Source organism: Canis lupus, chromosome 15 (assembly GCF_048164855.1).
Source record: "Canis lupus baileyi chromosome 15, mCanLup2.hap1, whole genome shotgun sequence".
Lineage (NCBI taxonomy): Eukaryota > Metazoa > Chordata > Mammalia > Carnivora > Canidae > Canis > Canis lupus.
The window spans coordinates 49,559,036-49,586,898 of record NC_132852.1 but is presented as its reverse complement, the minus strand read 5'-3'; the positions used below and the strand labels follow the sequence as shown (position 1 = coordinate 49,586,898).

Here is a 27,863-nt window from a genome sequence, read left to right as displayed (position 1 = left end):
GCTAATTTGTTGTGAATGTTACACAAGGAAATACAAAAAAGGTGTAGCACAGTGTACATGGCTAATTATTCACTAAGGTCGGCTACTCATGGCTGGCTCTTCTGTCCTAGCCCAACTCAGTGCTGTCCCCTGCACCCACCCACCCGCCACCCCACTGGCTTGTCAAACATCTCGTTGTTGTGTTTTTCCTTGGATCATCATCCACTGATGTCTATGTGCATCCCACCATGTGTTTCCTGAAACTTGGGACCCAGTTCCACCCATTCCAGAACATTCTGCGACCAGGAGTAGCTGGTACTTGGCTTTCTTTGGACTTCACGGAGGGGAGTTTATTCAGAGTATCTGAGGAGGGTCCTGTGCAGAGTAAGAGCAAGAGTACACCTTCCTGGATCTCTCTTTCTGAAGAGTGGGCTATTAGATATTTCTGGGTGTTAGGAAGATAGACACGTAAGGTTTAGAGGCATTCTTTTCTCAGATTCTCCCCTGAGAGCTGTGCTCTATCAATGTACCTTGGCAGTATCTCCCAGATTAACAGGAATGCCCTTTGTCTTATGATGACTACATTATTGCATCTCAGAGGCCAGGCTGGTTGGACTATTTCTTCAGCTCAACTAGTCATTAAGAATCAACTTTAAGAAACTGCTAAGCCTGTGCTTTCAGCCCAGAGCCTCACCCTCATCACCACCCCTCCTCTCCTGCCTCCCGGAATCAGGCTTTCAGAAAGTACTCCCATGCCACTCCCAAAAGGCTGTACCTGATTTGTTCCCCTAGTGTCATAGAGGATCATTAACCTCTCCACACTCCTTCACACTTATTAAATTATGAAACATTTGCTGCACCTGAGTGCACCTTGGTCTCCGTGATGATTGGAGGGGGCAAGAGAAGTCTGGAAGCCCCACCCCTCCCAGAGCCAGCCCAGGATCCTTGTCTTTCTCTCCATTTTGGCAGGCGGTGAAACGTCAATCTCTTTCAACCGGAGCGGGTTCCCTTCGTTTTTACCTTGAGACGAGGCCAAAACGGGCAGACCCTGGGTTGCCATGAGCTTTACCATCACCAGCTGTGAGCACCCCGACCCTCTGGTGAGTGCCGCTAAAAGAGAGGGAAAAAACGAGTGGGGACGGGAGCAGAATGGAAGAAAGGCCTGGAGGGGGCCCCAGCCTGGAGTTCCAGAGCCCTAATTGATTCATGCTCAGGATGGTGGCTCACGTTCTAGAGACTTAAAGTGGTTAGATAGGTGTGCAGCTGCCCCCACAACCTCCATCATAAGGGCAAAAACTCCTCCAGGGGCACTAACCTTGATGGGCAAATCCTAAAGCAATGGGGAAGAGTTGGAAGATCCTCTTTGGTTTAACCTTTATTCACAGGTCGGTCGCTGCTGAATCCAAATCTCTGAGTATCTGTTTTCCAAGTTTCTCAGTGTTAACATTTCTTTGATCAGAAGGACTTTCTGAAACAAAGCAAAAGGAAAGAGAGAGGGCATCTGAGAAAGAGAGCGAGCTAATATTTACCAACCAGCCAATTCACCCCAGGCATTTCATGTGCTTTATTTCCTTCTTTCCAAGCCAATGACACAAGTGCTTCTGTTCTCAGATGGGGAAGCTGAGGCCCAGAGAAGTAAAGTGACAGTCACCCCTCTGGGGGCATCTCGGGGCTGGTCCGTGAGCCCTGGCCCCACCACCTTCGCAACCTATTTCTGAGCGCTGTAACGCAGCACAGTGGACTGACTGGGGCCCTTCTGGTGCTTGCCGATGGCCACCGTAGGGGGGAAAGAGCTCCTCAGCACCAGGCCGGGGCTGCAGCCCTGGCCGGTGTGTGTGTGTGTGGGGGGGAGGGGGTGGCACCCTCCTCCCTGGGGCTCTCAGATTTCCCTCCGGCCCAGGCGGCCAGCCCCTGCCCACCGTTGCCCTGCCTTCTGGGGAAGAAATGGAGGCTGGCCCTCTTTTCCAGGAAATTGTGGGAGGCCCTGCAGAGATGTCTCTTCTTCCTTCCCCAGAATTCTTTCCGCCCTACTGTCATGAAATGAAACAAAACAGAAGAAAGCAAAAGTCTTGGGAAATCCTTGGGGGACTCCCACATTTTGGTTTACCTGCAGCCTCCTGGAGAGTGTTGGGTCTGGGCCTGGACCCACCCTCCTTCAGTGGTCGGTCTTCTCTTCATTTCCAGGGCCCACTTCCCTGAGATGTTTTTGGCTTTGCATGAATTTTGCTCTGCCAGGAACTTGGAGAAGTATTAGCAAGGGGAAGATAGCTTCCTGGCCCTTATGGCCTAGCTGGGGGAGAGCAGGGCATGCAGGAATGTTCTGGTACAAGAGAGAAAACATGAATTCCATAACAGAGGGACACAGAGTGCTGGGAGTTACTGGGGAAGAAAAGCATATGGGTGTGGGAGGTCAGGGGAGATGGTGGGGAGGAGGCTCTGAGCTTGGGGAGCCGCAAGAGGGTAGGGGAAGCAGGGGGCTCGAGTGGGGGCCGCAGGGGGAGCTGAGGCACCGACCCAGGATAATGAAGGCCGCATTTGGAGAAACCTGGACCACCCCATTGGCTAGAGCCAGGTCGGTGGGAGTGTTAGGAAACAAACACAGAGGGCCAGGTGGGGGGCTGGAGGCTGGGTGGGGTGCGAGTGCAGTCAGAAGGGCAGGGGTCCTCTTCCCCCCAGGACCCACCCTCCCGAGGTTGCCGTCACTGCACCAGAGCCACCTCCTGTCAGCCCCAGGCAGGTGGGCACTGTAGCCGTTGACATTTGCCTGCCGCATCCATCCATTCGGTCGGTCTACACCCAACATAAGTGTCGGCTGCTCTAGCAGCTGGGACTACACAGGCGGGTAAGGCATGATGAACGCATTCACGGAACTCCCAGCCCAACCCAAGAGGTGGATAAGGGAACTGTCCGTTATAACAAAAAGGCTGTGTGGAGAGCTTTGGCAGACGTAAACACAGGGCCAGTGGGAGCTGTACCATTCTGGGCCCAGGAGCCCCATTTACCGGTCTGGGAGGGAAATCTGCCCATCTTCTGACCTTGGAGTTGGCCCCCACCCCTCCTGCCCAAGGTTGCTTGTCTGCAAAGGGCTTCAGGCCAAGCAGCCACTCCCCTTGCAGGGCTCCAGACTTCACATGTAGGCCCACCTAGATGTACAGTGCAGAAAATCACTGGTGTTTTGAGTCTGGATCTAAGAATCCCAAACTGGCCAGCTGTTAACCCTGTCCTGTTGCCTCTTCCCCCTGGCAGGCCATCTATCTATCCAGGTGAAATCAGGAAGTCCATTGATTCCTCTTAAAATGCCTAAGTGTGTCTTCTCTTGTTCTCAGCAGAGAGGTGACGATGTGCTCAACTGTGACAACGAAGGCCAAGGCAGGAAGAAGGATGGGCAGTCCAGGAGCCCTAGCAGCAGCCAGCTGATCTATAGCATCCTGGATATCCCACCATGGTATCTCTGCATCCTCATGGGGATCCAGGTAATGCCACCCAGCGAGCACTGGGTCCGAAGACACTAGACTGCCTCAAAAGTAACACTGATCACACCCAGGCCAAACTAGTCAAGGTTCCCCAACTTTGGTTACTCATATTCTTGTCTTCCATGTAGTTGACCTACAGGGGAACTCAAAACTCCATGTGTCTCTTTTTCTCAGGGGTGTGGAGGTGAGGGTGGTAGGACTTAGCAGAAGATTCTCTCTCATGCTAAGCTGATGGGTCATATCAAGGAACCTGACTGCATCATTTTCATGATACCAATTTCAATTTATTTGATTTGCAACAACTAAAAAAATGTGATAACCAGTGCTTGGGGAGAATTTGGGGAAACAAGGACTGTCAAACACTTTGGTTGGAACATTTTTTGATGCAACCTTTCTGGATGGCCTTTGGTAGTTTCCATCAACATATAAATCACAGGCCCTTTAGCCCAGTTCCCAGTGCTTAAGAATTTCTCTGTGGATACACTGGCAAGGACTGAAGATGCACAACATCTCAACAAAATACCAAGATGTTCTTGTAAGATCATTGGCGATAGTAACGTCAAACCACACAACAAATTAGCAAAACGGTAAATACAATCCAAATATCCTTCAAAGTGAACTGGTTAAACAAGTTGTAACACAACCCAACAGATGACTTTTGTGTGCAGCTGTTCAAAAGAGAAAAAGACACATTTATCTTGCTGTTGGGGAATATTCCCCAATGGATAGTAAGCGAAAGAAGCAAAGTAAATAACTGTGTATATACTGTTCTCTTTTGTGTGTGTGTTAAAAAACAGAGAGAGGGAGAGATAGAAGTAATTTGTGGTTTTGAAGGATTCATAAGAAACTAATCGAGGTATTTAGCTTTGGAAAGAAGAACCAGGAAAGGGAAGGTGGCTTTCCACTTTCACTTTCAATTTTGTAACTTTTTGTGACATGAATTTTCCAGACTCATAGATGTGCTTCTTTTCATTTTACAAACTCAACATGGGTTATCAGAGATGGGACACACTTTTTATTTACTTCTTAGCGCTTTCCTATGAAGTAAGAAAAGCCAATGTCATACTACTTAAAAATATTATTATGAACCAATAAAATGGATAATATGAATAACATAGATCTATCTTCACTGACTCAGAAAACCGTAAGGTCCTATTTTTGAATTTAAGAAAGCCAAATGCTGCTGTCAAGTTTTCCCAACACCATTTGTTGAAGAGACTATTTTTCTCCCAGTGGATATCCTTTCCAGCTTGCCAAAGATTAAGTGATATATAGTTGTGGGTTTATTTCTGGGTTTTCTATTCTGTTCCATTGATCCATATGTCTATTTTTGTGCCAGTACCACACTGTTTTGATTACTACATTTTGTCATATAAGTTGAAGTCTGGAAGCAAAGCTTAGAGCTTTGCTTTTCTTTCTTCTTTCTTCTTGTTTTTTGTTTGTTTGTTTGTGGTTTGTTTTTGTTTTTGTTGTTGTTGTTTGGAGTGGGAGGAGGAAGGGGCAGAGAGAGAAAGAGAGAGAATCTTACCAGACTCCACACGCTGTGCAGAGCCTGAACCCAGGGCTCGATTTCATGTCCCTGAGATCATGAGCTGAACCAAAATCCAGAAGCAGACATTTAACTGACTGAGCCACCCAGGCGCGCCCCTCCAGAATTGCTTTGCATTTTCAAGATTGCTTTGGCTATTCGGGGTCTTTTGTAGGTCCATACAAATGTTAGGATTGGTTGTTCTAGTTCTGTGACAAACACTGTTGGCATTTTGATGGAGATTGCGTTAAGTGTGCAAATTGCTTTGGGTAGTATAGACATTTCACTGATACCTGTTCTTCTGATTCATGAGCATGGGACATAGAATGTCCTTCCATTTCTTTGTGTCCTCTTCAATTTCTTTCATCATTGTTTTATAGTTTTCAGAGTATAAATCTTTCACCTCTTTGGTTAGATTTATTCCTAGGCATCTTATTACTTTTAGTGCATCTGTAAATGAGATTGTTTTTCTTAGTTTCTCTTGCTGCTTCTTCACTATTGGTGTATAGACATGCAACAGATTTCTGTACATTGATTTTGTATCCTGCGACTTTACTGAATTTGTTTATCAGTTCTAGCAGTTTTTTGGTGGAGTCTTTCAGCTTTTCTATATATGATGTCATATCATCTGCAAATAGTGAAAGTTTACTACTTCCTTACCAATTAGGATGCCATTTATTTCTTGTCTGATTGCTGTCGCTAGGACTTCCAGTACTATGGTGAATGAAATGGTGAGATTAGACATCCTTGTCTTGGTCCTGACCTTATGGGAAAAGCTCTCTATTTTTCCCTACTGAGGATGATATTAAGTGTGGGTTTTTCATCTATGGCCTTTATTATGTTGAGGTATGTTCCCTCCAACTCTACTTCATTGAGGGCTTTTATCACAGATGGAAGCTATACTTTGTTAAATGCTTTTTCTGCATCTATTGAAATGATCAGATAGTTCTTATCCTCTCTCTTACTGATGTAATATATCACCCTGATGGATTTGGGAATACTGAACCACCCTTGCAACCCAGGAATAAGTCCCACTTGATCACAGTGAATGATTTTTAGACTATATTGTTGAATTCAGTGTCCTAGTATGTTATTGAGGGTTTTTGCATCCATGTTCATCAGGGATGTTGGCCTGTAGTTCTTTTTAATGAAGTTTTTATCTGGTTTTGGTATCCGGATAATTTTGGCCTCATAGAAAGAATTTAGAAGTTTTCCTTCCTTTTCTGATTTTTGGAATAGTTATAGAATAACAGGTATTAACTCTTCTTTACATGTTTGTTCAAATTCACCTGGGAAGCCACCTGGTCCTGGACTTTTTTGCTTACTGATTCAATTTCTTTGCTGGTTATCAGTCTGCTCAAATTTTCTATTTCTTCCAGTTTCAGTTGTGGTATTTTGTGTTTCTAGGAATTTATCCATTTCTTTCAGGTTGTTCAATTTGTTGGCATATAGTTTTTCATAATATTCTGTTGCAATTGTTTATATTTCTATAGTGTTGGTAGCTATTTGTCCTCCCTCATTTATGATTTTATTTATTGGGGACCTTTCTCTTTTCTTTTTGATCAGTATGGCCTGAGGTTTATCAGTTTCATTGATCTTTCTTTCTTTCTTTCTTTCTTTCTTTCTTTTTTTTTTTTTTTCAAAGAATCAGTTCCTGGTTTCATTGACCTATTCTATTGTGTGTGTGTGTGTGTGTGTGTGTGTGTGTTTTAAAGTTTTTCGTTTATTTCTGCTCTAATCTTTATTCTTTAATTTTTTTCCCTGCTGGTTTGAGGTTTTGCTTGCTGTTCTTTTTCTAGCTCCATTAGGGGTACGGTTAGATTATTTATTTGAGACTTTTCCTGCTTCTTGAAATAGGCATGTATTTGGTATAAACTTCCCTCTTAGAATTACTTTTGCTGAATCTCAGAGGTTTGGACTGTGGTGTTTTCATTTTCATTTGTTTCCATGTACTTCTTTTTTCTTCTTTTACTTCCTGGTTGACCCATTCACTGTTTAGTATTAATGTTATTTAATCTCCATGTATTTATGATCATTCCAGTTTGTTTGTTTTTTTTTTTTATTATGGTTGACTTCTAGTTTCATAGTACTGTGATCAGAAAAGATGCATGGTAGGACTTTGGTCTTCTTGAATTTGTTGAGGCTTGTTTTGTGGGCCTATTCTGTTATGTGATCTAATTCTGGAGAATTTTCCGTGTGCACTTGAAAAGAATGTATATTCTGCTGTTTTAAGATGGAATGTTCTGAATATATCCGTTAAATCCATCTGGTCCCTTGTCATTGAAAGCCATTGTTTCCTTGTTGATTTTCTTTTTAGATGATCTGTCTGTGAATGTAATTGGGGTGTTAAAGTCCCCTACTATTATTGTATTACTATTGATTAGGTTCCTCTATTGTTATTAACTGTTTATATATATTTGGGTGCATAAATATTTACAATCGTTATATCTTCTTGTTAGGCTGTTCTTTTTATTATTATATAGTGTCCTTCTTTGTCTCTTGTTACAGTCTTTGTTTTGAAGTCCATTTCATCTGAAATAAGTACTACTACTTAGCTTCTTTTTTAAAAAAAAGATTTATTTATTTTAGAGAGAGCGCAAGCAGAGAGAAGGGCAAAGGGAGAGAATCCTCAAGCAGACTCCTCACTGAGTGTGGAGCCTGATGAGAGACTTGATCTCACAACTCTGAGATCATGACCTAAGCCAAAGCCAAGAGTCACATGCTTAACTGACTGAGCCACCCAGGTGCCCCCCACCTCAGCTTTCTTTTGACATCCATTTGCATGATAGATATTTCTCTAGTCCCTTACTTTCAATCTGCAGGTGTCTTTAGATCTAAAATGAGTCACTTTTTAAGCAATATTTAGGTGAGTCTTTTTTTTTTAATTCATTCTGACACCCTATGTCTTTTAAGTGTTTATTCCATTTACAAAATAAGTATTGATAGATATGCATTTATTGCCATTTTATTACTTGTTTTGTCATTGTTTCTGAAGACTTTCCTCTGATCCTTTCTGTCTTTCTCTCTGCCATAATTTGCTGATTTTCTTTAGTGATATATTACAATTTATTTCTCTTTATTCTTTGCATGCTTGTTAGTGGTTTTGATATATAGTTACCATTAAGTTTGTATATAACCTGTTCTGCAAATAGCAGTCTATATTAAGTTGATGGTCATTTAAGTTTTGAACCCGTCTTTTCTCCACGTTTTAGGCATACGTTATTATATTTTATATATATTTTGTGTGTGTGAGTTCCCTGACTGATTTTTTATGGAAATACTCATTATTACTGCTTTTGGTTTCCTGCCTTTATACTTTCACTTTTGATCTCTCCTTTCCACTCAAAGCATCCCCTTTAATATTTCTTACAGAGCTGTCTCGTCATCACAAACTCCTTTCATTTTTGCTTTATCTCTCCTTGTATTCTGAATGATCGGCTTGCTGGATAGAGTATTCTTGGCTGCAGATTTTTCCTGTTCGGCACTTTGAAGATATCATGCCACTCCCTTCTGGCTTCCAAGATTTTGTTGAGAAATCTCCTGCTAGCTTTATGGATTTTCCCCTGTAAATTAAAGACTTCTTTTGTCTGGTTGCTTTTAAGATTTTTTTCTTTATCCCTATATTTTGCAAGTTTAATTATACTATGCCTTGGTGTGGGTCTGCTTTTGTTGACATTGTTAGGAGTTCTTTGAGCCTCTTGGATTTGGATGCCTGTTTCCTTTCTCAGATTAGGAATATTTTCAACTATTATTTCTTCAAATATATTTTCTGCCCCCTTTTCTCCTTCTTCTGGAACATCTATAATATGAATATTATTATGTTTGATGGAGTTACTGAGTTCCCTAAGTCCATTCTTGTTTTGTGTAATTATTTTTTTCTCTTTTGTTCAGCTTGATTGCTTTCCATGACTCTGTCTTCAAGGTCACTCATTTTTTCCTTTCCTTCTTCTATTCTGTTATTCATCCCATCAAATGTGCTCCTCATTGTTTACTGAGCCCTTTATCTTAGCTGTGTTCTTCCTTAGCTCTGTGTTAAGGATCTCACTCATCTCTTCCACCCCTTTCTAAAGTTTAGTGAGTATCCTTATGATCATTGCTTTAAATTCTCTATCAGGCATGTTACTTATATCTGTTTTACGTCGGTCTCTGGCTGTGGCCTTGTCCTATTCCTTCACTTGGGATAAATTTCTCTGTCTCCTCATTTTGTCTGCCTCTCTGTGTCTGTCTCTCTGTGGTAAGAAAGTCAGCTATGACTTTTGCTCTTGACAGTAGTGCCTTTATGAAGTGGAGGTCCTTAGTGCCCTGCCATGCAGTGTGCCCTGTTCGCCAGGACCTGGCACTTCAAGAGAGTCTTCTGTGTTGCTAATGCCCTGCTGTTGTGTCTGAGTCACTGTTCCTTTCAGTGCAGTCATCTACACTGCCCTCTGCCTGTTGTAAGCTGTGCTTGCTCTCCATGGTGTTAGTGGGACCCAGGCAGGCCAGTTCTAAAGGGGTGTGAGAGCAGGGCAGCAGTGTTAGCAACATAGGCATTGAACCACTAGTCCTAGGCCAGACCCCCCAAAGTGTCTAGGTGGCTACAGCTGGAGGCTGTGAGCTAGGCAACTGGAGCTGTGAGGCTGGGCTCCGTGCAGTGGCTGGGTGGGCAGCACTCTGTTTATTCTGAAGCCCACCTCTTTGCTTCCTGTCATGTCCCCCTGTTTTGTGTTCCTGCCTGGGTTTCTTACCTAAGATATCAGTTTCTAGTGTTAGGATTCTGCACTTGAACCCCAGACCCTCAGTCTGGGTCTGTCTTTTGCTCCCTGGTCTCTTTGTTTCCATGGCTGATCTGGATGCCTGCCTCTTACTTCTGTTTAGGCTCCTCTGAGACCAGAGGTAGCGTTTTTCCCTCTGGCAGGGCAACGCCAATGGAAATGAGGGTGGAACAGGCAGTCACAGCATGTACTTGCCACCTGTCCACTCTCTCTGCTCTGCCCACAGCACTTCCTCACAGCCCTGGGGGGCCTCGTAGCCATACCGCTCATCTTGGCCAAGGACCTGTGTCTGCAGCATGACCCACTGACTCAGAGCTACCTCATCAGCACGATTTTCTTCGTCTCTGGCATCTGCACTCTCCTGCAAGTGTTTTTTGGAGTCAGGTAGGTAAAACTCTTTTCCTTGGATTCAGACTTTTCCATGCAGGAGTACCAGCCAGATTTGCTTGGCTTGCAGCTGGACAGGTGGTTAGGCAGCTGGTGTAAACTATGTGGAAACGTGAGACTCCGAATCAGAGCCTAGTTTACTGTCAATATTAGCTAGGATTCACAATCAAAGTTACATAAATCCAGATTAGCTCAGGCAATAATGTGTTCTTTATTAATGTGCAAGATCAGGGCAAGAGATAGGCAAGGTGAATCATGCATCAGGAACGTGTTGAGCCAGGGACTCAGATGCCACTGGGACTTTTTCTTCTCTTGCTTCTACAAAGGCCTTCTCCTGATGTTTGTGAAATGCAAGGCAAGAATACAAATGGATCCCCACACACTGGATGTCTAAATATTGGAGATTTATAAACCAAACTTACAGACTCTTAAATATGTTCTGATCATTCTACCTGGAAGGTTAGGTTTGAATTTAGAATTCTCTCACTGTTCAAGGTTCTGCTTTGGAACCCACTCAAGGAGGGCTGACCCACAGCCTGTGGCCTTCTGCTTCTCTTCCCACCTCAAACTTTGCTCCAGATCATAAATGGTCTTACATGCATGAATGTGGATATCCCAGCCTGCATATCCAAGCTCCGCACCCACCTGCCACACACACACACACACACACACACACACACACACACACCCCAGATTCCCCACATAGTTGATGCTTGGCCATCTTCAGGCCTATGTGTGTGCACCTGCATCATGGTCTGTCTTTAGCAGGGCACACCTGGGGAAGAGACCCAAGCAGCCTCTGGAAAAGGCCCAGGGCCATTTGGGCAGAGAATTCATGGCCCTCAAAGGGAAGAGGCACACAGACTTGAGGTGGACATACCATACCCTCTTTGGCCTCACAGACTCCTTCCCCAGAGAAAGCAGAGAGGAGCCCCCTGGAGCCACAGCCTAGGGGTGGGGGGCTCTCCTCGCCTCGTCTGAAGATGGCGCAGTTTCTTCATCACACTGCTGGTGCCTGTGCTTCATTGTCACAGATGGACTTCCACGCAGGAGTGCAGACAGGCTGCTGGCAGTCCGCACACTTCTCTCCCAAAGCAGGTGCATACCGCTCTGGCTGCTCTTGCATTTTAAAATTCCAGGAAAGAGCTCTAATTGGTACAACATGTGCCAAATGCCCAGCTCCCACCCATCAGGGCAGCAAGCACGGCAACTCCCATTCAGGAAAGTTTCCCAAAGAAGCAGGTGTCCTCTTTAAGGAAAAAGAACATAAAAGTAGGAAGACAAAATCATGTATGAAAGAGAATATTATTAACTTGGTAAAAAACCTCAATAAATTACAAATTTAAAAAAAAAGAAATAAACACCACAAGATGCCACAAATTCCAAAGTATAGCATGCCATTTTTATTATTTCACTTTCTCACAGCCCCCTGTCATACTTCTCCCCCCACATTTTATGCTTGCAGACTCTTTTCTTCTTTAAGTGAAGGTTGGGTACTCTTTGATCACCTCTTCATTTTATAAAGAGAAGGAAAGATAATTCAGTCACTTTTCTAGCATTGGTTAGTCCAAATTTATTTGTTAATTACTGCTAGTTGAGCTACATCATCATGCCGTCACACACAGACTGTAACACTGCTATCGATTCGTGCCCTGCAAACACAGGAATTCTCTTGTACTTGATTTCTATCAAAAAATTTTTGAATGCATGCTGTATTTATAAGTGTATCATGTGCATTATTAATTATATTCTTGATAGGAGACAACTTCCATCTTGCCTGCATATCCTAAGAACCAAATCTTCTCTGGCAATTTTGTGTATCTGATGATTGTCAGATCATCCACAGACTTGCTTCTGGCCCCATACATTTCAAAACTTGTTTCTCATCCACCCACCCACATATGTCAATGCCAGGTGCTATAGGACACATTGATAACATAATGTGACCTTGGGTTCTGCACCTTCACGTCACCAAGTAGAGTGAGCTGGCACAGGGGCGGGGGCGGGTGGAAGGAGAACACACAGTAATGACCCCAAGGTGGCTAGCAGTAAATTAATTATGTGGTTTAGTGCCTCAAACCACATAAGTACATACTACCACTTTCAACTAAGTTTCTCCTGACTCAGCTTCTCCTTAGCCAGATCCTGAGAGTGCTAATGGCCTTTCTAATGCCACTGATGCAAGATTTAGAGCCTGTAAGGTGGCAGTGCAAAGAGACCAGAGTGGTAGCCAAATGTGGCTGAAACTATTTACTTTTGCAAAGTTGACAAAAGCATATGGCTAGTGAACACATTGCAGGGACCTCTTCCTGGGCTTTAGAAGGAGCCAGGCAGGTGAGGGTCCCTTCACCATCAATCTCCTTTTGACCTAACCTGTGCCAGGCCTATGCTCAGCCCTGTGGTTGTGAAGGGAAATGGAAAACATTTCCTACAGTGTGCTTCCACCTGACCTGTCTTGACAGAAAATGACTTGACAGGAAAAATTAATATCCATTTATTCTCTGTCAATTATCTGAATAAAACCACACAGGTATAGACTAATATGCAGCTGGACACTTTTTTTCCAGATAGGCTGACAGTAGACAGCATTTGGAGGAGTACATTCACTCCTGGCGTGGCCTTTTTGCCTGAATCAAATCAAAGGCAAATCAAAGTGCTTCCTTTGCAAGTCATTTCCAGGTGATATGCCAAGGCTTAAGTTCTTGCCATCTCTGCTGAGGAGTGGGAGACTCATGCCCACAGTTTTGGTGGGTTGGTTCCCTGCCCTCTCTTTCTTCTGTCACCATCTCTGTGAGCCAATATCTCTTCCAAATTCCCCACCAAGGATTCAAAGAGTACAGGGTTTGCTCTGGTCTGTCAGAACCTTAAAATCCAGAGCCCCCATTTTCCTGGATTGGCCCTAGAAATGCAAGATGCTGCACTGGCGTTAGGGAGGCCTTGCCATAACCTGCCTGGGTACCCAGAGATCCCTCATCTGTCCCAGCCCCACGGGGAGTTACAAACACAAAGCCCCTAAACCTGCTTTGCTTTGCTTCTGCCCTCTTGACATCCAGATATACCACTGGAGCTCTGGCTGGAGCAGGAACAGTGGTGGCTTTTGAGGTAGAAGTGTGACCTGACAACCTTCACATCAGAGGAGTCCCAAAGATGGGGCTGGTGCTTCTGCTTCCTCTGGGTTTAAGTTGAATAGCTATCCATAGGGAAGGGACAGGATGGCATTTCCTACAATGTGGCAGGTCCTTACCTGCTTGATGTAGGGAGTTCAGTAAAAAGATGAGCAAAATGTTCTTTGTCCAGTAGTGAAGTAGTTGGGACTCAGAGAGCTCAGGATTTCTTACAACACAGTGACCCTTTTAAACTCCAGAAGAAATCATTAGTCCCATCTTACATTCCTGAGGTTCTGCTCCCCATTTTGATCTATTGCAAAGAAAAGTCTCTGTGACATCATCCTTTGCCCACTCATTGGGTTGACTCAGGAAGGGAGCATCAAAATGATGACGTGGGAAAGATTGGATGCCAGCAGCTGACCTTCCAGATGCATCTGTCCCCAACTGTTGACCATTTACCCATTCTCTCCCCCTCTTACTCACAGGCTTCTCGAATTGCACATGTCCCAACCCCAGACCTTCTCAGGGGAATCGTCCTTTCCAAGTTCCTGAGCTCATAAGGCATATTGCATACCTAGTGGAGAAGTAATACTCCCTCTCCTTTCTACCTTGGACAATATTTGCATTATTTTCTCCTGGAGTCCTCATGTTTCTATGAAGTGGAACAGTTTTTTAATTTTTCCAAAGCCTTGAAAATTAAATTAGATAATGCACAAATGTACCTCAGTGCCAGGTACAGAAAATTTATTTTTCACATCAAGAAATGGATTGTACTATACAGAAAATTTTGCACCCTCCCTCCCTTTTTTTTAATAATTAAAGAAATTTAGTTGTAAATAAAAATAGTCCTCCTCTCTCTTTTTAAACGTATACGATGCACCATAATATTTTTCCATTTCAACAAACGCACTTCTGCAATAGTACTTTTTAAAAAATGATCACTTAGTATTTCATATTCTAGATTATATAATTATATTCTGATTTATTTATTTCCTATTAAAAGACATTTAAGTTGTTTCAAGTTTTTCATTCTCATAATAGCAGCCGATATAATTTATAATTATGAGAGGTATAAATTATATATATCCTGAGAATCATTTATCTAGTTAAAGACAGTAAAAAAGATTATTAGAAATTTTTAAGGTTATTTGTGGGTGGCTTACATTATATATGAAAGGTGTATATTTTATGTAAGTTAATAAAGTTTATAAGGTTAAAGATAAAAAAGACTGGAACAAAATGTTAATAATTATAAAATTATAATTATATTATAATTATAATTATATAATTAAAAAGTTATAATTATATAATTAAAAAGTTATAAAATTAGGGTGATCTAAATGTATTCTTTATATTTTTCTTTATTTTCCATTTATTTTCCTTCAATGTCCATGTATTACTTTATAACAGAGAAAAGTAACCATTTAAAATGATTTTTAGAACAATATCAGGGCATATTTCATGAACCATACCTTTTGAATCTGTGCCTGAGAGCAGAAGTCCAGTAGGCTGCCTATTACCATCTTGGAGGAAGGACTGGATGAAGGTTCCAGCCTTGGACAAATTCTAAGATCATGCAACTTTTGTCACTTCACCTGCTTTAATCTTTGTTTCCCCAATCCATTTCTCTGTGATCAGCATTAAAGCCCTAAAAACAAAAAAGGACCAGCGTGTCTTGGGGGCAGAACAAGGGAGAACTGGCTCCCATTCCACCACTGGTTTCTGGCAGGGGCCTGGTTTGTGGTCAAAGGTATACTCAGGGTAGTGACCACTGGTGAGTTTAAAGAATATAGACAAACAGGCTTCTACTTCCCACCAGAAATCTTCCTCCCTTTTTTTTTTCTAGACAGAGGCAAATATTTCATCCATGTAAGCTGATTATGTACGTACTACCTTCCAAATCTCTAGTTAACACACTTCAATTTTAGTATTACTAATCAATATGAGTACAAATGACTGAGATCTCCTTTTCTTCCACAGCCTTTTACCACTTACAAGCTCACTCTAACTCTCATCACATACATGCAGACTTCCCATCCTCTTGTTCTCCTATACTCCCAGCATAGATCAATATTTTGTGTTATAATTAACGACTGTGATGTTATTTGGAGCTGAATCACAGTTATTTTCCTGCCCAGATTTTTGTTTTCCCTGGAGTTTACATCTTTCTTATTTCTAATATACATAATTTTCTATGTACTTATTTCTAATTCAATTCGATGCTCTTTGTTTATTGTCTAATTTATTCTTAATAATTTCATTCATGGGGCATCTGGGTGGCTCATTCAGTTAAGCATCCAACACTTGATTTCAGCTCAGGTTCATGATCTCAGAGTCATGAGATCAAGCCCCACTCCACATTCATGACTGCTTAAGATTATCTCTCTCCCTCTCCCTCTGCTGCTCCCTTCCTCCCCTCTTCATGTTCTCTCTCCCTTAAAAAAATTAATTAATTGATTAATCAATTAATTAATTTTGTTCACATCAGCTTCAGCTTGATGAACTGTCTACTGGAGCTCTCTGCCTTGCTGCAATTTGGAATGGTTGCTGTGTATGCCATGCCTGGTTTCCATTATATTTATCATCCTGAGATGCTTCTTCATTCCTATCCTGGGAATTCCCTTCATGTCAGTTCTCAAGTCTAGGTCTCTTGTTCTCATATCTTTCTCTTTTCTGGAGGAACACAATAATCCAGTACTTCGAGAGAGAGAGAGAGAGAGAGAGAGAGAGAGAGAGAGAACAAAAGAGATAAATTTTGTAAGACTTTGTATATGTGAAAGTGTGTGGATTCTACCCTCATACCTGATGGATAGCTTAGCTGGGTATAGGAATATAGATTGGAAATAATTTTCTTTCAGAATTTTGAAAGCACTGTTCCATTGTTTTGTAACTTTCAATGTGATTTTAAGAAGGCCAAAACTTTATGTAATCTCCTTCCCTTTCCCCACCCCAGAAGCTGGCAAGGACTGCTTTATAATCGCAGTGTTGTAAATTTTTAGTTATGTGTTGTGGCCTGAGTTTATTTTCGTCCATCATACTGTGTACTGAATATGTCTTTTTAGTAGGCAAATGGTCATCCTTCAGTTTCTTTGAGTTTCTTTTTCAAACTCCTTTTATTCACATGCTCGATTTCCTGGAGTGGTTCTCTAATTATCTTACCTTTTCTTTCCTATTTACAATGCTTTGTATTTTTGCTCTTTTGCAGGGAGGAAAACACATCACCTTTATGTTCCAAAACTTCAACTGAATTTATTTCTACTATAATACTTTAAGAGCTTTTTTGTTCTCTGAATATTCTTGTTTTATGCATCCTATTCGTGCTTTATGAATGCAAGACTTACTTGCCAAAGATATAAATGAGAGTATGTTTTAAAATTATCATCTCCCAGGATGCAAATGGCTCAGTCAGTTAATTGTCTGCATTCGGCTCAGGTCATGATCTCAGGGTCCTGGGATTGAATCCCACATCAGGCTCTCTGCTCATGGGAGGCTGCTTCTCCCTCTCCGCTCTGCTTGTGCTCTTTCTTGCTCTCTCTTAAATAAATAAATAAAATCTTTTTAAAAAATGATAATCTCCCTACAGTATAAGCTACTTTCATCTGTTTCTTTATTTGGGTCTCTGTCATCTATAGTCCTGTGGTTGTCTGGTGATCCTTGTATATGTAAGGTAGGATCTCAAATGCTTGACTGGTAGTCTGGCTGGTCCTAAGGCTGCATCTCGTTCACTTTGGACTTCATTGCAGCATGATATGCAGGAGTGCCATATAACCCAACTGCAAGGGTCACAATTCACATTGTAGTCTTAATATGGTGTCATGAATTTCAGATATCTTTATGCTTTCCCTAGCATACCTGGGGAAGCCTGAATTTCAGCATCTTTATGCTTTTCCTATCAGGTTGTCATATCCTCCAGAAAAAGACCTTCCAATCTCTTGCCTGAAGAGTAAAGACCTGGCTGGAAGTGTGCTAGAAGCTCAGTTGGAAAGTGAGCTGGATGTTTTAGTGTTCAGTGTGCATATATTAAATGACTCACCCCAGTGTTCAGTATGATATCTTCACGTCAACTGTGCCAATTTCCCTGCAGTATGCAGACCCCGTGTTTTGTCTTTTCTACAGGATAAACTCTGTCTTTGGCCAAGGTGAGGGAAGGACAGTCCCTTGACTGTTTCTAAAAAAGACATTAAGCCTGTTTCAGCTCCACATTTAGTCCTACTTCAAGAACCAATTCCTGATATGTTGTGAGTTTTTCAGTGTAATGCCATTTACCTATTGCTAGCATAGAATACTGATTCCCCAGGCTGGTCAGATCAGTTACCACTGTCCATCTCTGCTCTTTAGCTTTCAAAGTTTTGTTGCAATTGTCTCCTGCTAAGATCTTTTTATCTTGTGATTTATTCTTCTAAAATATATTTTAGTGTCATTTTAGTGGAGTTTCAAGAGGGAGCAAGTATATAATTTGGCATTTTTAACCAGAAGTCAATTTTTTTCTTACTTTGCACAAAAACTCAATACATATTAAAAATATCAAATCTTTGTATTTATTAATTGCCATAAACATTTTTAGTGTGTTTTTAGTTTTGAGCATTTTTGCAGTATCAAAGGTTTTATATTTCTATGGTAAAATTTGTTAAATTTTTTCCCTTGCTATTTCTTTTTTTTCCCCCTTGCTATTTCTTGATCTACTTTTAGACTTATAGAAATCCTTTCTATATCCAATAGATAAGATAAATGACCATCTTTTTAAAAAAATACTTGTATGGTGTTGTTTAGATTTTTAAATTTAACTCTTGAATTAATTTTGGGATTTATTTAGTGTATTGTATGAAGTGAGGCCTCAAATTTATTTTTTTCTCCCTGAAAGCCAATTATCTCAATATCATTTATTGAATAAATAGGAATCAAGACTTTATTCATCATATATTAAGTTCATATATATTATTTACTCATGGGAGACAGAGAGAGAGGCAGAGACATAGGCAGAGGGAGAAGCAGGCTCCCTGCGGGGATCCTGATTCGGGACTTGATCCTAGGACCCTAGGATCACAGCCTGTGCCAAAGGCAGATGCTCAACCACTGAACAACCCAGGTGCCCCTGTAAATGCTAAAGTTAATACATAGTGTGTTGGAACATGTGGGATGTTGTCAGAGAAACTCTTTCAAATCAAATGTAGCAAAAACAAAAATTACCAGGGAGGAGACATCTGAAATAGATTCAACAGCAATACAAGAGCAGTAAGCTTCAAAGTGATCAGTAGATCCAATAGAAGCAAATCCATCCCAGTGGACACGTGTTGTGACATCACATGAAGAGTGCTATGTCTTAGACATTAACCTTTAAATGTTAATGCAAGCCCCTAAAGTAGAGAGAGAGTGTCTACCTTAAGAATTGGAATAGAAGAAATAATGAAGAGAAGTGGAGTGAAAGCTTTGGAGCTCTGTGCAGGTGGCTGTGTACTACCTGCAGGGCTGATTACGTGCCATGGGGCAAGGGGTAACTAAGGCAAAGATGGAGCCTTGGACCAGCCCAAGCACATGGATTCCAACAACACAAAAGAAAACAAGGGATGTAGAAAACAAATCTTAGAGAACCCACCTGCAAGAGATGGGAATGCCAAACAACAGTTTTTGTGTTTTTTTTTTTTAAAGCCCAATATAACAGCTGTAAGAGAAAACACAAAAGAAAATGTTATAATGTACACCACCTGCTCAGGAAGTACCCACACTTTTCAGAGGGAATAATAAAGTAATGACCATTACTGCTATTTGGTGAGTGCCAAATATGCCCCAGGCATTGGGCTACACATTTATACACATTTAATCTTCATGGCTACTCTCTGGGGAAAGTGCTATTATTTGGTATATCAAAGAGGACACTGAGGCTTGCAAAAGTTGGGTGACGTGCTTAGGTCACATAACTGATAGGAGGTAGAGCCAGATTTAAATTTGCCATGCTCTTAATCAGTGTCATAGGGCAGTGAGGAACCTGGATGATGAGGGAGGAGACCCTAGCCCTCCTCCTGGTTAACTCTATGACCTTGGGCCCAGATCCCCCATCTATAAAAATAACAGGGGAAGCTGGATATGTATCAAGAAGCTCTTCTCTAAAATGTTGAGTTGGTTTCAAATCAACAGTCCATAATTTATAAGAGAGACATTTAAGTCAGAAGGCACATGTAGAACAGTAGTGAATCATACTCATGTGCAGATTTAAAAAATCCAGGCTTGCCATCATGGTAGCAGATAAATTAATTATGAAATTTAAAAGAATGCTGAAATATACATCAAGGTCACCATAGAAAGTAAGACATACATAGAACAACGAAAGCCTAGAATAGTACTGAGTGCACATACCCTATACACATACTGAGAATGTTCATAAAGGAAGAATTAGTAGAAATGGAAGGAGTGTATGTAGATCAGTCTCAATCCCTCTCTCTCTCTCTCTCTCTCTCTCATCTGTCTACCAAAAGGATACTAATAAGTAGTTATACCTGGGGCCTTTGGGTGGCTTGGTTGATGAAGCGTGGGACTCTCCGTTTTGGCTTGGGTCGTGGTCTCAGGGTAGTGGGATCCAGGCCTGCAATACTCTGCGCTCAGCTTGGAGTCTGCTGGAGATCTCTCCCACCCCCTCCCCTTCTGTTCCTCTTCCTGCTCATGCTCATACACTCTTTCTTTAAAATAATAAAATCTCGAAGAAAAAAAAAAGAAGCTATACCTAACAAAATGGGGGTGGGGTGGGACAGGAAGGAATAGAAAATGGGATTTGAAGGTGTAAGTATAAAATAATAAGGGAATAATTTATAGATACGTTGTGTGAACCTGAAGGTAGAACATGATCATACCCTGAAGCAAATAAATGAAAAAGAAAATTCATCTTGCTCTTGAACATAAAAGATATGTTGCAATTACAAACAAAGGCAGAAATTCCATGTATCATATTATCCCAATGACATGTCATCATCTCGAAAGACAATAACACGAGCAGAATTAGAAAGGAACGCAGCTATTTAAAATTTTGAAATATTCTCTTAAATAATTTCTCACTTAAGGGATGAATTCCTGCATGCAGCAGCAGAAGGCATTTTTTTTAATAAAAAGGAAGCTCACTACCGTAAGAATTGTTACAAATATATTTTGACAGTATCCAAATTCCATGTAATGAGTAGACGGTTTGTAGATAAGGAGAAAACAGACATTAAATCACACGAATGAGTGCACATCTCTAATAGCTTAATGAAATGCAAATTAACATTTGTTAGGACTTCATTACATGCCTATTAAACTTAAGAAAACCAAATGATAAACCCAATGTTGGCAGGTTTTTGTGTGGTTCCCGGCTCAGCACTGGAGGGATGAGAATGAAAAATAATGAATGCCAGCCCTGCCCTTCTGGAACCCAGTAAAATGGACATGGCTGACATGGTGGACTTTGTAGGCACCACCAGAAGGTGTTTAAAGTGATCCTTGAGAGTAAGTTACTGGCAGCGGTTAGTTTGTTAGTACGAGGGCTGAGACATATGTCGCTAGAAGATAAGTGGGAGTTTTGTCTCACTCATCATGGTGTCCTCAATACCATGGCAGCCAGTGCCTACCACATGGCAGATCCTTAATAAATATTTGGTGAATGAGTGAAATGTGCATATGGAATTGTAGCAAAAAATTAAGACACAAGTTCTGTATTAGGTAACTCTGGTTGTACCCATACACAAAGGTTTATATGTTACTTTTTAAAGCTCAAGGGGGTTTTGTAAAGATGTAAGTAGAGCATGTCTCCCTTCTGTGTTTCAAGATATTTAGATTTCATAGTTTTTAAATTAAAAAAGTATTCACGCATACCCCTACCACCACCTGTGTATTCCCACCTTGCGTGGGCAATGGATTCTGTTCTACTTTGAAGCCTTATGGGTCTAGATTTATGGTCTAGATCAGTTGTTCTCAACCGTGGCTGCACAGTAGAATCACCTGGAGCTCTAAGTGCACCCCATACCTGGGCGCACTCTTAGAGAAGCCCACTGATTTGTCTGAAGGTGATGCCCAGGCATCATCCATTCTCATGTCCAGCCAGGGTGCAAAGGCCAATTAGGCAGCAAACTCTTGCATCAACTTCATATTTTCATTATATAGAATGTACTCAGTCTCCCGAGAATAATCCTTTAAGCAATTTTTATGAAATTCTGAGTACAAAAATACCCTTCTAGAATTGTTAGGAAAATGCATTGGAACTAGGTGGATCATGGTGACAAGTGTAATCAGGATGCTGAGGTACCTCTGGGCCACCCTTCCCCAAATGTTAGTGTCATAGGTGGGCAGACAAGGCCAAGCCTTGATAGCCTGTGATCTGATAAGAGAGGGTCATTGGAGGTTGACTTATCAGGCTGCATTTACCTCAAAGGGAAGAGAGTTCTCAAAGTTCTCACAGATGCCAGAGTGAGAAGCCAGGCAGGAGTAAGAAGGATCTGGATGGAAGGCACTTGGCCTGATAATTGACCTAAAAACTGTTCTCTCCATGTGATAAAAAGGAGGCTTGAAGGTACAGGTCTGGGGGTGCTGATCATTTTTGAAGACCCAAAGGAATCTGGCAGCCCAGATTTTAGGCTGTGCATCTCTTGGGGGGAGACCTCCACACAGGAACTGTGCTTTTATCCTGGGCTCTGGGGAAGATTCTCTGGGACCAGGGTAGATGATGCTTGCTGAGCTCTGTGCTGTCTCCAAGTCATTTCCCAGGGCTTCCCAGGTTTATATCTCCTAGACTGGCGGTAGCCCTGCTTGTCTCCCCCCAACCACCCCTCCTACCTGTCCAAAGTCTGGCAGGGCTCCTGCGTCTGATGGGAGCATGGCAGGAACTCCCTGTAGGGTGAGACCAGCTGGGTCATGTATTGCCTCTAAATCAAGCTAGGGCTTGGAATGAAAGAAACTCCCCTGGGCCCAGTTTCAGACCCCTGCTAATGAATCTCCTGGGTAACTGCATCCTCTTCTCCCTCCTCCAGGCTGCCCATTCTCCAGGGAGGGACATTTGCTTTTGTGGCACCCTCCCTGTCCATGCTGTCCCTTCCTGCTTGGAAGTGCCCTGAATGGACATTCAATGCCAGTCTGGTGAACACCAGCTCTCCCGAGTTCACTGAAGAATGGCAGAAGAGGATTCGAGAGGTGAGGGGGCCCAAGGGGTGGAGGGGGTAGTGTACACTACTACTACTATGACTACTATTACTACAACTACTACTACTACCACTACTACTTTACATATGTTTGATAATCCTGTCCCTACTCTATTTTTTTCTCCCCTCCTTCCAAAGTCTGCAATTGTAGCTTTGTAAATTAATTTTTTCACTTAAGTTCAACACGTATAGAAAATAACTCTCAAAGCTGAACTTGCTCATGTTACCAGCACCTGGATCAAGAAACAGAACATTAGCAACACCCCAGAAGCCTTGTCATGCCTCCTCCCAGTCCCCTCTCCTCTGAGGATAACCGCTGACCTGATTCCTAACACCATAGATGCGCTTCGCCTGGTTTTGAACTTTATATAGAGAACCACACAGCACGTACTAGTTTGTATCTGCCTTCTTCGTTCAACATGATTTTTCTAAGTCTTCCACATTGTCATATGTAGGGGTAGATACTTCATTCTCTTTTCACTGCATAGTGTTCCATTATATAATTACACGGTAATTTACTTCTCTGCTTACTTATTCTGCTGTTACCCAAACTCTGTTTAAGAGTAACTTCAGTTATGGGCTGTTATAGATAGTGTTGCTAGGGATGTTTGTGTACTTGGTTTTAGGCAAACATATATATTTTTTTTTTCATTGAAAATACATGTAGGAGTGGGACTACTGAGTCACAGGGCATGTGTACCAGTCAGGGATCTCCAAAGAAATAGAAGCAATGGGATATATAGAGACACAGACAAGAGGGGGTGTATTGTAGGAATTGGCTCATGTGGCATTGGAAGCCAAGAAGTTCTTGAGCTGTTTGCTAAATACTGGTGGGAAGTCTGGGTTGCCAGTCTTTTTTATAGTAGTCTGGGCCCGGACTTCAGATTAGGCAAAGCTCAAACCAGAAACACTGTCCATTCTAGTTTTTAAAAATATTAAATCCTTGCAGACTCTGGGAAATGTCCAGCATAGGTGGCCTGCCACCCTTGTGATGGGCCGTATACCCTTGTATCTCCCACCAAAAGCACATGTGCGCATCGCGCAATCTGGACCGTCCAGGGCAAAAAAGTGACCAGATGAGGATGGGGATTATGTTGTCTGTGAGCCTGCATGCGCCTGGTATCAACTCATGGACCCTAGTGACTACATTCAGGTCATACTTCCTCCCTCTCTTTAAGACTTAGGGGCATCGCCACAAATCACAACTATTTGAGATTTAACTAAAAACTCCTGTCCCACAGAAGAAAAATTTCATTAGAGCCCTATTATCCTCTTCCTAGACCAAACTGCTGATCATTGGCCACCGCCCAAGGACCCGTGGAATTATACGGGGGTAACCCCGGGCATTTATGTGTGCATAGTCAGCCATCTCACGCATGACTCGGCCCATTGGCTGGATTTAGATCTGCTTTACTTCTTCCATCAAGGTTTCTCTGGGGAAGCATCATATGCTCTTCCAGCATCAACCTCCCTCAGTTGCGCAAGCAGCACCTTTAGCCAAGCTCCAACTACTGCTTTCTGAATCCAGGGACTCACATGGTGAAACTCAAATCTTTGTTGCCAGCGTTAGGTCATCTTGTGAGGTAGTGTCTGGCCCAGGGGAGGTGGGGACTGTCATTTGCCCATGAATCCTATGAACCCCTCCTGTGTCCCTTCCTTTTCTCTGCCTGACTACAATTCTTTCCTTTAATCAGCAGATTTTGTTGATCTGTCCTTCTTTACTTGAATGTCTTTCTGGTCTCACGCAAGAACATGATTGGGGTCTCTGATCCTGGAGTTACTGGGTGCTACTCACTAGTGGTCTAATTCAGTGCAGACTAGTTAGTGATGGTCTGTCAAGGGGAAAGGGGTGGAGTAGCTGCTCCGGAGCACAGCCTCAGCAGAGCCGGAGCACTGGCTTCCACCAGGGTGGGTCCTCATTCAGCACAGACTCTACCACCTTCGCTTCCCATAAATCAGGTAGCGGGGCTGTGAAGGCCATGACCTGTGAGTTTCAGCCCAACCCTCTGCTGTTCTTCCTTTTCTAAAGCAGCCTTTTTACACATACCTATGCTGGGACAGGCCAAAAGTGCGTGTACTTCTGAAATCTGATCCATCTGCTTCCTTTTTGTCTCAGAGTGGACCCCGTGTTAACCAGGCTCTTTAATCATTAAAGAACAATACCATATAGCTCTAGACTAAGACATTCCTAAGAATGTCACTTGTCAAGCTGGCGGGCCCTGGATTTTTGCCAGGTAGAGTGGCCGATCTCGGGATGCTGTGTGTTGTACCACCTTCTCCAAATGAGGCTGTACTTCTTCAGGGAAGCCTAGTTTCACGATACCATCAACAGAATGAATCACAGAACACATGTGGCTTGTGGGTGTTTGTTTATTTGTTTGTTTCTGCTGTCCCCCAGGGAGCCTATATTTGGCTTCATTAAATCCAAATTTTCTCAGACATCAGAAAAGACAAATATCCACCATTTGCTTCGACGTGGATGGAACTGGAGGGTATTATGCTGAGTGAAGTAAGTCAATCGGAGAAGGACAATCATCATATGGTTTCACTCATGTGGAATATAAGAAATAGTGAACAGGATTATAAGGGAAGGGAGGGGAACTGGGTGGGGAAAAATTAGAGAGGGAGACCAACCATGAGAGACTTGTAACTCTGGGAAACATACAAAGGGTTGCAGAAGGGGAGGTGGTTGGGGGGATGGCATAACTGGGTGACAGGCACTAAGGAGGGCACTTGATGGGATGAGCACTGGGTACTCAACATATATGTTGGCAAATTGAATTTAAATTAAAAAATGTAAAAATAAAAAAAAATCCAAATTAAAATCAAGCAAAACACAAGAAGTGGGGTTTCTTTACCTGGCTCTGCTAGATGCCAGGGCAGGATTTCCCTTCCACGCAGACCTGCTGAGCACTGGAATTTCTTCTGCAAGAATCTCTTGCTTTCCTACTATCCAAGAAGAAAGATCTGATAAGTTAGTTTGTCTCTTCTCCTACCGAAGCATTTTGGCTCAAATCTTTCCTGTGTCCTAATGAAGCACCTGCCTCCAGCAATACCATGGCACAACTCACCAACCTTCACCATGTTCAGAACCAGTTACCTTGTGTTTTGAGGACACTGGGCGAGAGTTCGGAAAATAATTTCCCTAGGGCTTGAACAAGTATTAATAGTGAGGGAGGTGTTTAGGGATATGGGTCATGCTGTACCTGCATTAAACATGGGATCCCAAATGTCAGAGACACCGTATTTTCTTTGATATCTTTATTGTTTATTTTTGTGTTTATGATATATGGAGTCCTTTTAAAGCAGGAGTATGAAAACTACGGATCAAATCCAGCCTGAGGTCTGTTTTTTTTTTTTTTTGTTTGTTTGTTTGTTTTTTAACTGCTCACAAACTAAGAATGTTTGTTTCAAAGGCTGTTCTTAAAAAGAATATGCGATAGAAACCACACATAGCTCACAAAACCTAAAGTAGTTACCATCTAGCTTTTTACAGAAAAAGTTTGCCAACTCCTGCTCTGAGACCCAGGGCCCAGGGTAGGGATTCCTTTGTCCCTAAGACAATAGTCTCCACTATTTTTCCCCACATAGCCTCCAAGAGTCCAACACAGTGAGCCAAATCCAGAGCCTTATCTATGATAGTTGAGCTCCACCTGCTGGCCCAATGTTCTTCACCAGTGCTGTAAGCCAGAGAAAGTTCTTTCAAATTGCAACTTCATTTCATTAATTAGATTGATTGGTTGATTTCTCCAAGCCAGCCTATGGGAATTTAAGGTAGATACCCCGTGTTTATCTGAGTTATATTTGTCCACATACATGTCAGGGATTGAAATCACTGGTGGCCAGCACACCAACTGTATGTCCCTATACTAGCCACCAGTGAAAGTGACACAAATATAGGACCAATAGGAAGGTTTTTACTTGCTAGGCTATAAGTAATGGAGAAGTGAAAGTGAACGGTGGTTCTATTTTAAGGACATGGTGGTAGCAGAAAAAATAAAAAACCAGGAAGGGAAGGCAAGTTCAGTTTTCAACACCTTGGACCAATTATGTCCTTAGATATAAGTGAAATGATATAAAGGATCATATAAAGCAATGATATAAAGGATGAGAAGGATGGATTAAGATTATTTTATTACTACAAGGTACTCACCCTACTCATGAACTGGCACAGTGTTCTTTGAAAGTGGACTTGGTATGTTGTAAACTCTAGGGCAACTCAAAAAAGTGAAAGAAAAGAAAGAAGAAAGAAAGAATAAGAAAGAAAGAAAGAAAGAAAGAAAGAAAGAAAGAAAGAAAGAAAGAAAGAAAGAAAGAAAGAAAGAGAAAGAAAGAAATAAGAAAGAAAGAAAGAAAGAAAGAAAGAAAGAAAGAAAGAAAGAAAGAAAGACAAACATGTCAAGAATGGAAAACAATGGAACCAGATGAAACGGTCAATTAAAACCACAAAAAGAGAGACACCTGGGTGGCTCAGGACGTGATCCCGGGGTCCTGGGATTAAGTCCCACGTCGGACTCCCTGCATGGAGTCTGCTTCTCCCTCTGCCTGTGTCTCTGCCTCTCTCTCTCTGTCTCTCATGAATAAATAAAATAAAACCACAACGAGAGTGGAAGACAAAAATAGGGACAAAGAACAAGGTCAACAAATAGAAAACAGTAATAGGCATAGTTGGTATCAACCCAATTATCACTAAGTGGTATCAATAATCACTTTGAGGGCAGCCCCAGTGGCGCAGCGGTTTGGCGCCGCCTACAGCCTGAGGTGTGATCCTGGAGACTTAGGATCGAGTCCCACGTCGGTCTCTGTGCATGGAGCCTGCTTCTCCCTCTGCCTGTGTCTCTGCCTCTCTCTCTCTCTCTCTTTCTCTCTGTGTCTCTATGAATAAATAAATAAAATCCTTAAAAAAATAATCACTTTGAATGTCAGTGGATTAAATGTACCAATTAAATGACAGAGAATGCAGTCTAACTATATGTCATCTATAAGAAACCTTCCTTAAATATATAGACATGTAGAGATCGAAAGTAAATGGATGGCAAAAAAATATATCATGCTAACACTAATCAAAGCAAAGTAGAAGTTGCCCTATTACTTTCAGAAAGACCAGATCTTATTTATTTATTTTTAAGATTTTATTTATTTTTTCATGAGAGACACAGAGAGAGGCAGAGACACAGGCAGAGGGGGAAGCAGGCTCCCTGCAGGAAGCCCGATGGGGGACTGGATCCCGGGACTCCAGGATCATGCCCTGAGCCGAAGGCAGGCACTCAACCACTGAGCCACCCAGGCATCCCAAGAACAGACTTTAAAACAAGGAAAGTTAGGAAGGATAAAGCGGAATGTATAACATCCAAACCAAAAGAGGAAAAGTTAGACTTTAAGCAAATTGCATCGGTCCAGTGGATCAGGGGTTGGCAAACTATAGTCCATGGACCAGATCTGGCCTGCTGCTCATTTTGATATAGCTCACAGGGTAAGAATGA

The 27,863-nt window shown here is 42.1% G+C and overlaps 1 protein-coding gene across 2 annotated transcripts in view; it reads left to right on the top strand.

Annotated features, from left to right (window-relative positions):
- Positions 1 to 608: 608 nt before the first annotated feature.
- Positions 609 to 27,863, top strand: part of LOC140604430 (solute carrier family 23 member 1-like) — a 38,928-nt gene continuing 11,673 nt past the window's right edge. The window contains exons 1-4 of one of the 2 annotated variants that reach the window (XM_072775706.1): positions 609 to 1,079; positions 3,306 to 3,452; positions 9,958 to 10,115; positions 22,213 to 22,372. In XM_072775706.1, coding sequence (XP_072631807.1) covers positions 1,038 to 1,079; positions 3,306 to 3,452; positions 9,958 to 10,115; positions 22,213 to 22,372 — 507 coding nt within the window. In that variant the 5' untranslated portion in view covers positions 609 to 1,037. The remainder of the gene's footprint in view (positions 1,080 to 3,305; positions 3,453 to 9,957; positions 10,116 to 22,212; positions 22,373 to 27,863) is intronic. The other variant, XM_072775707.1, reaches the window with a different exon arrangement.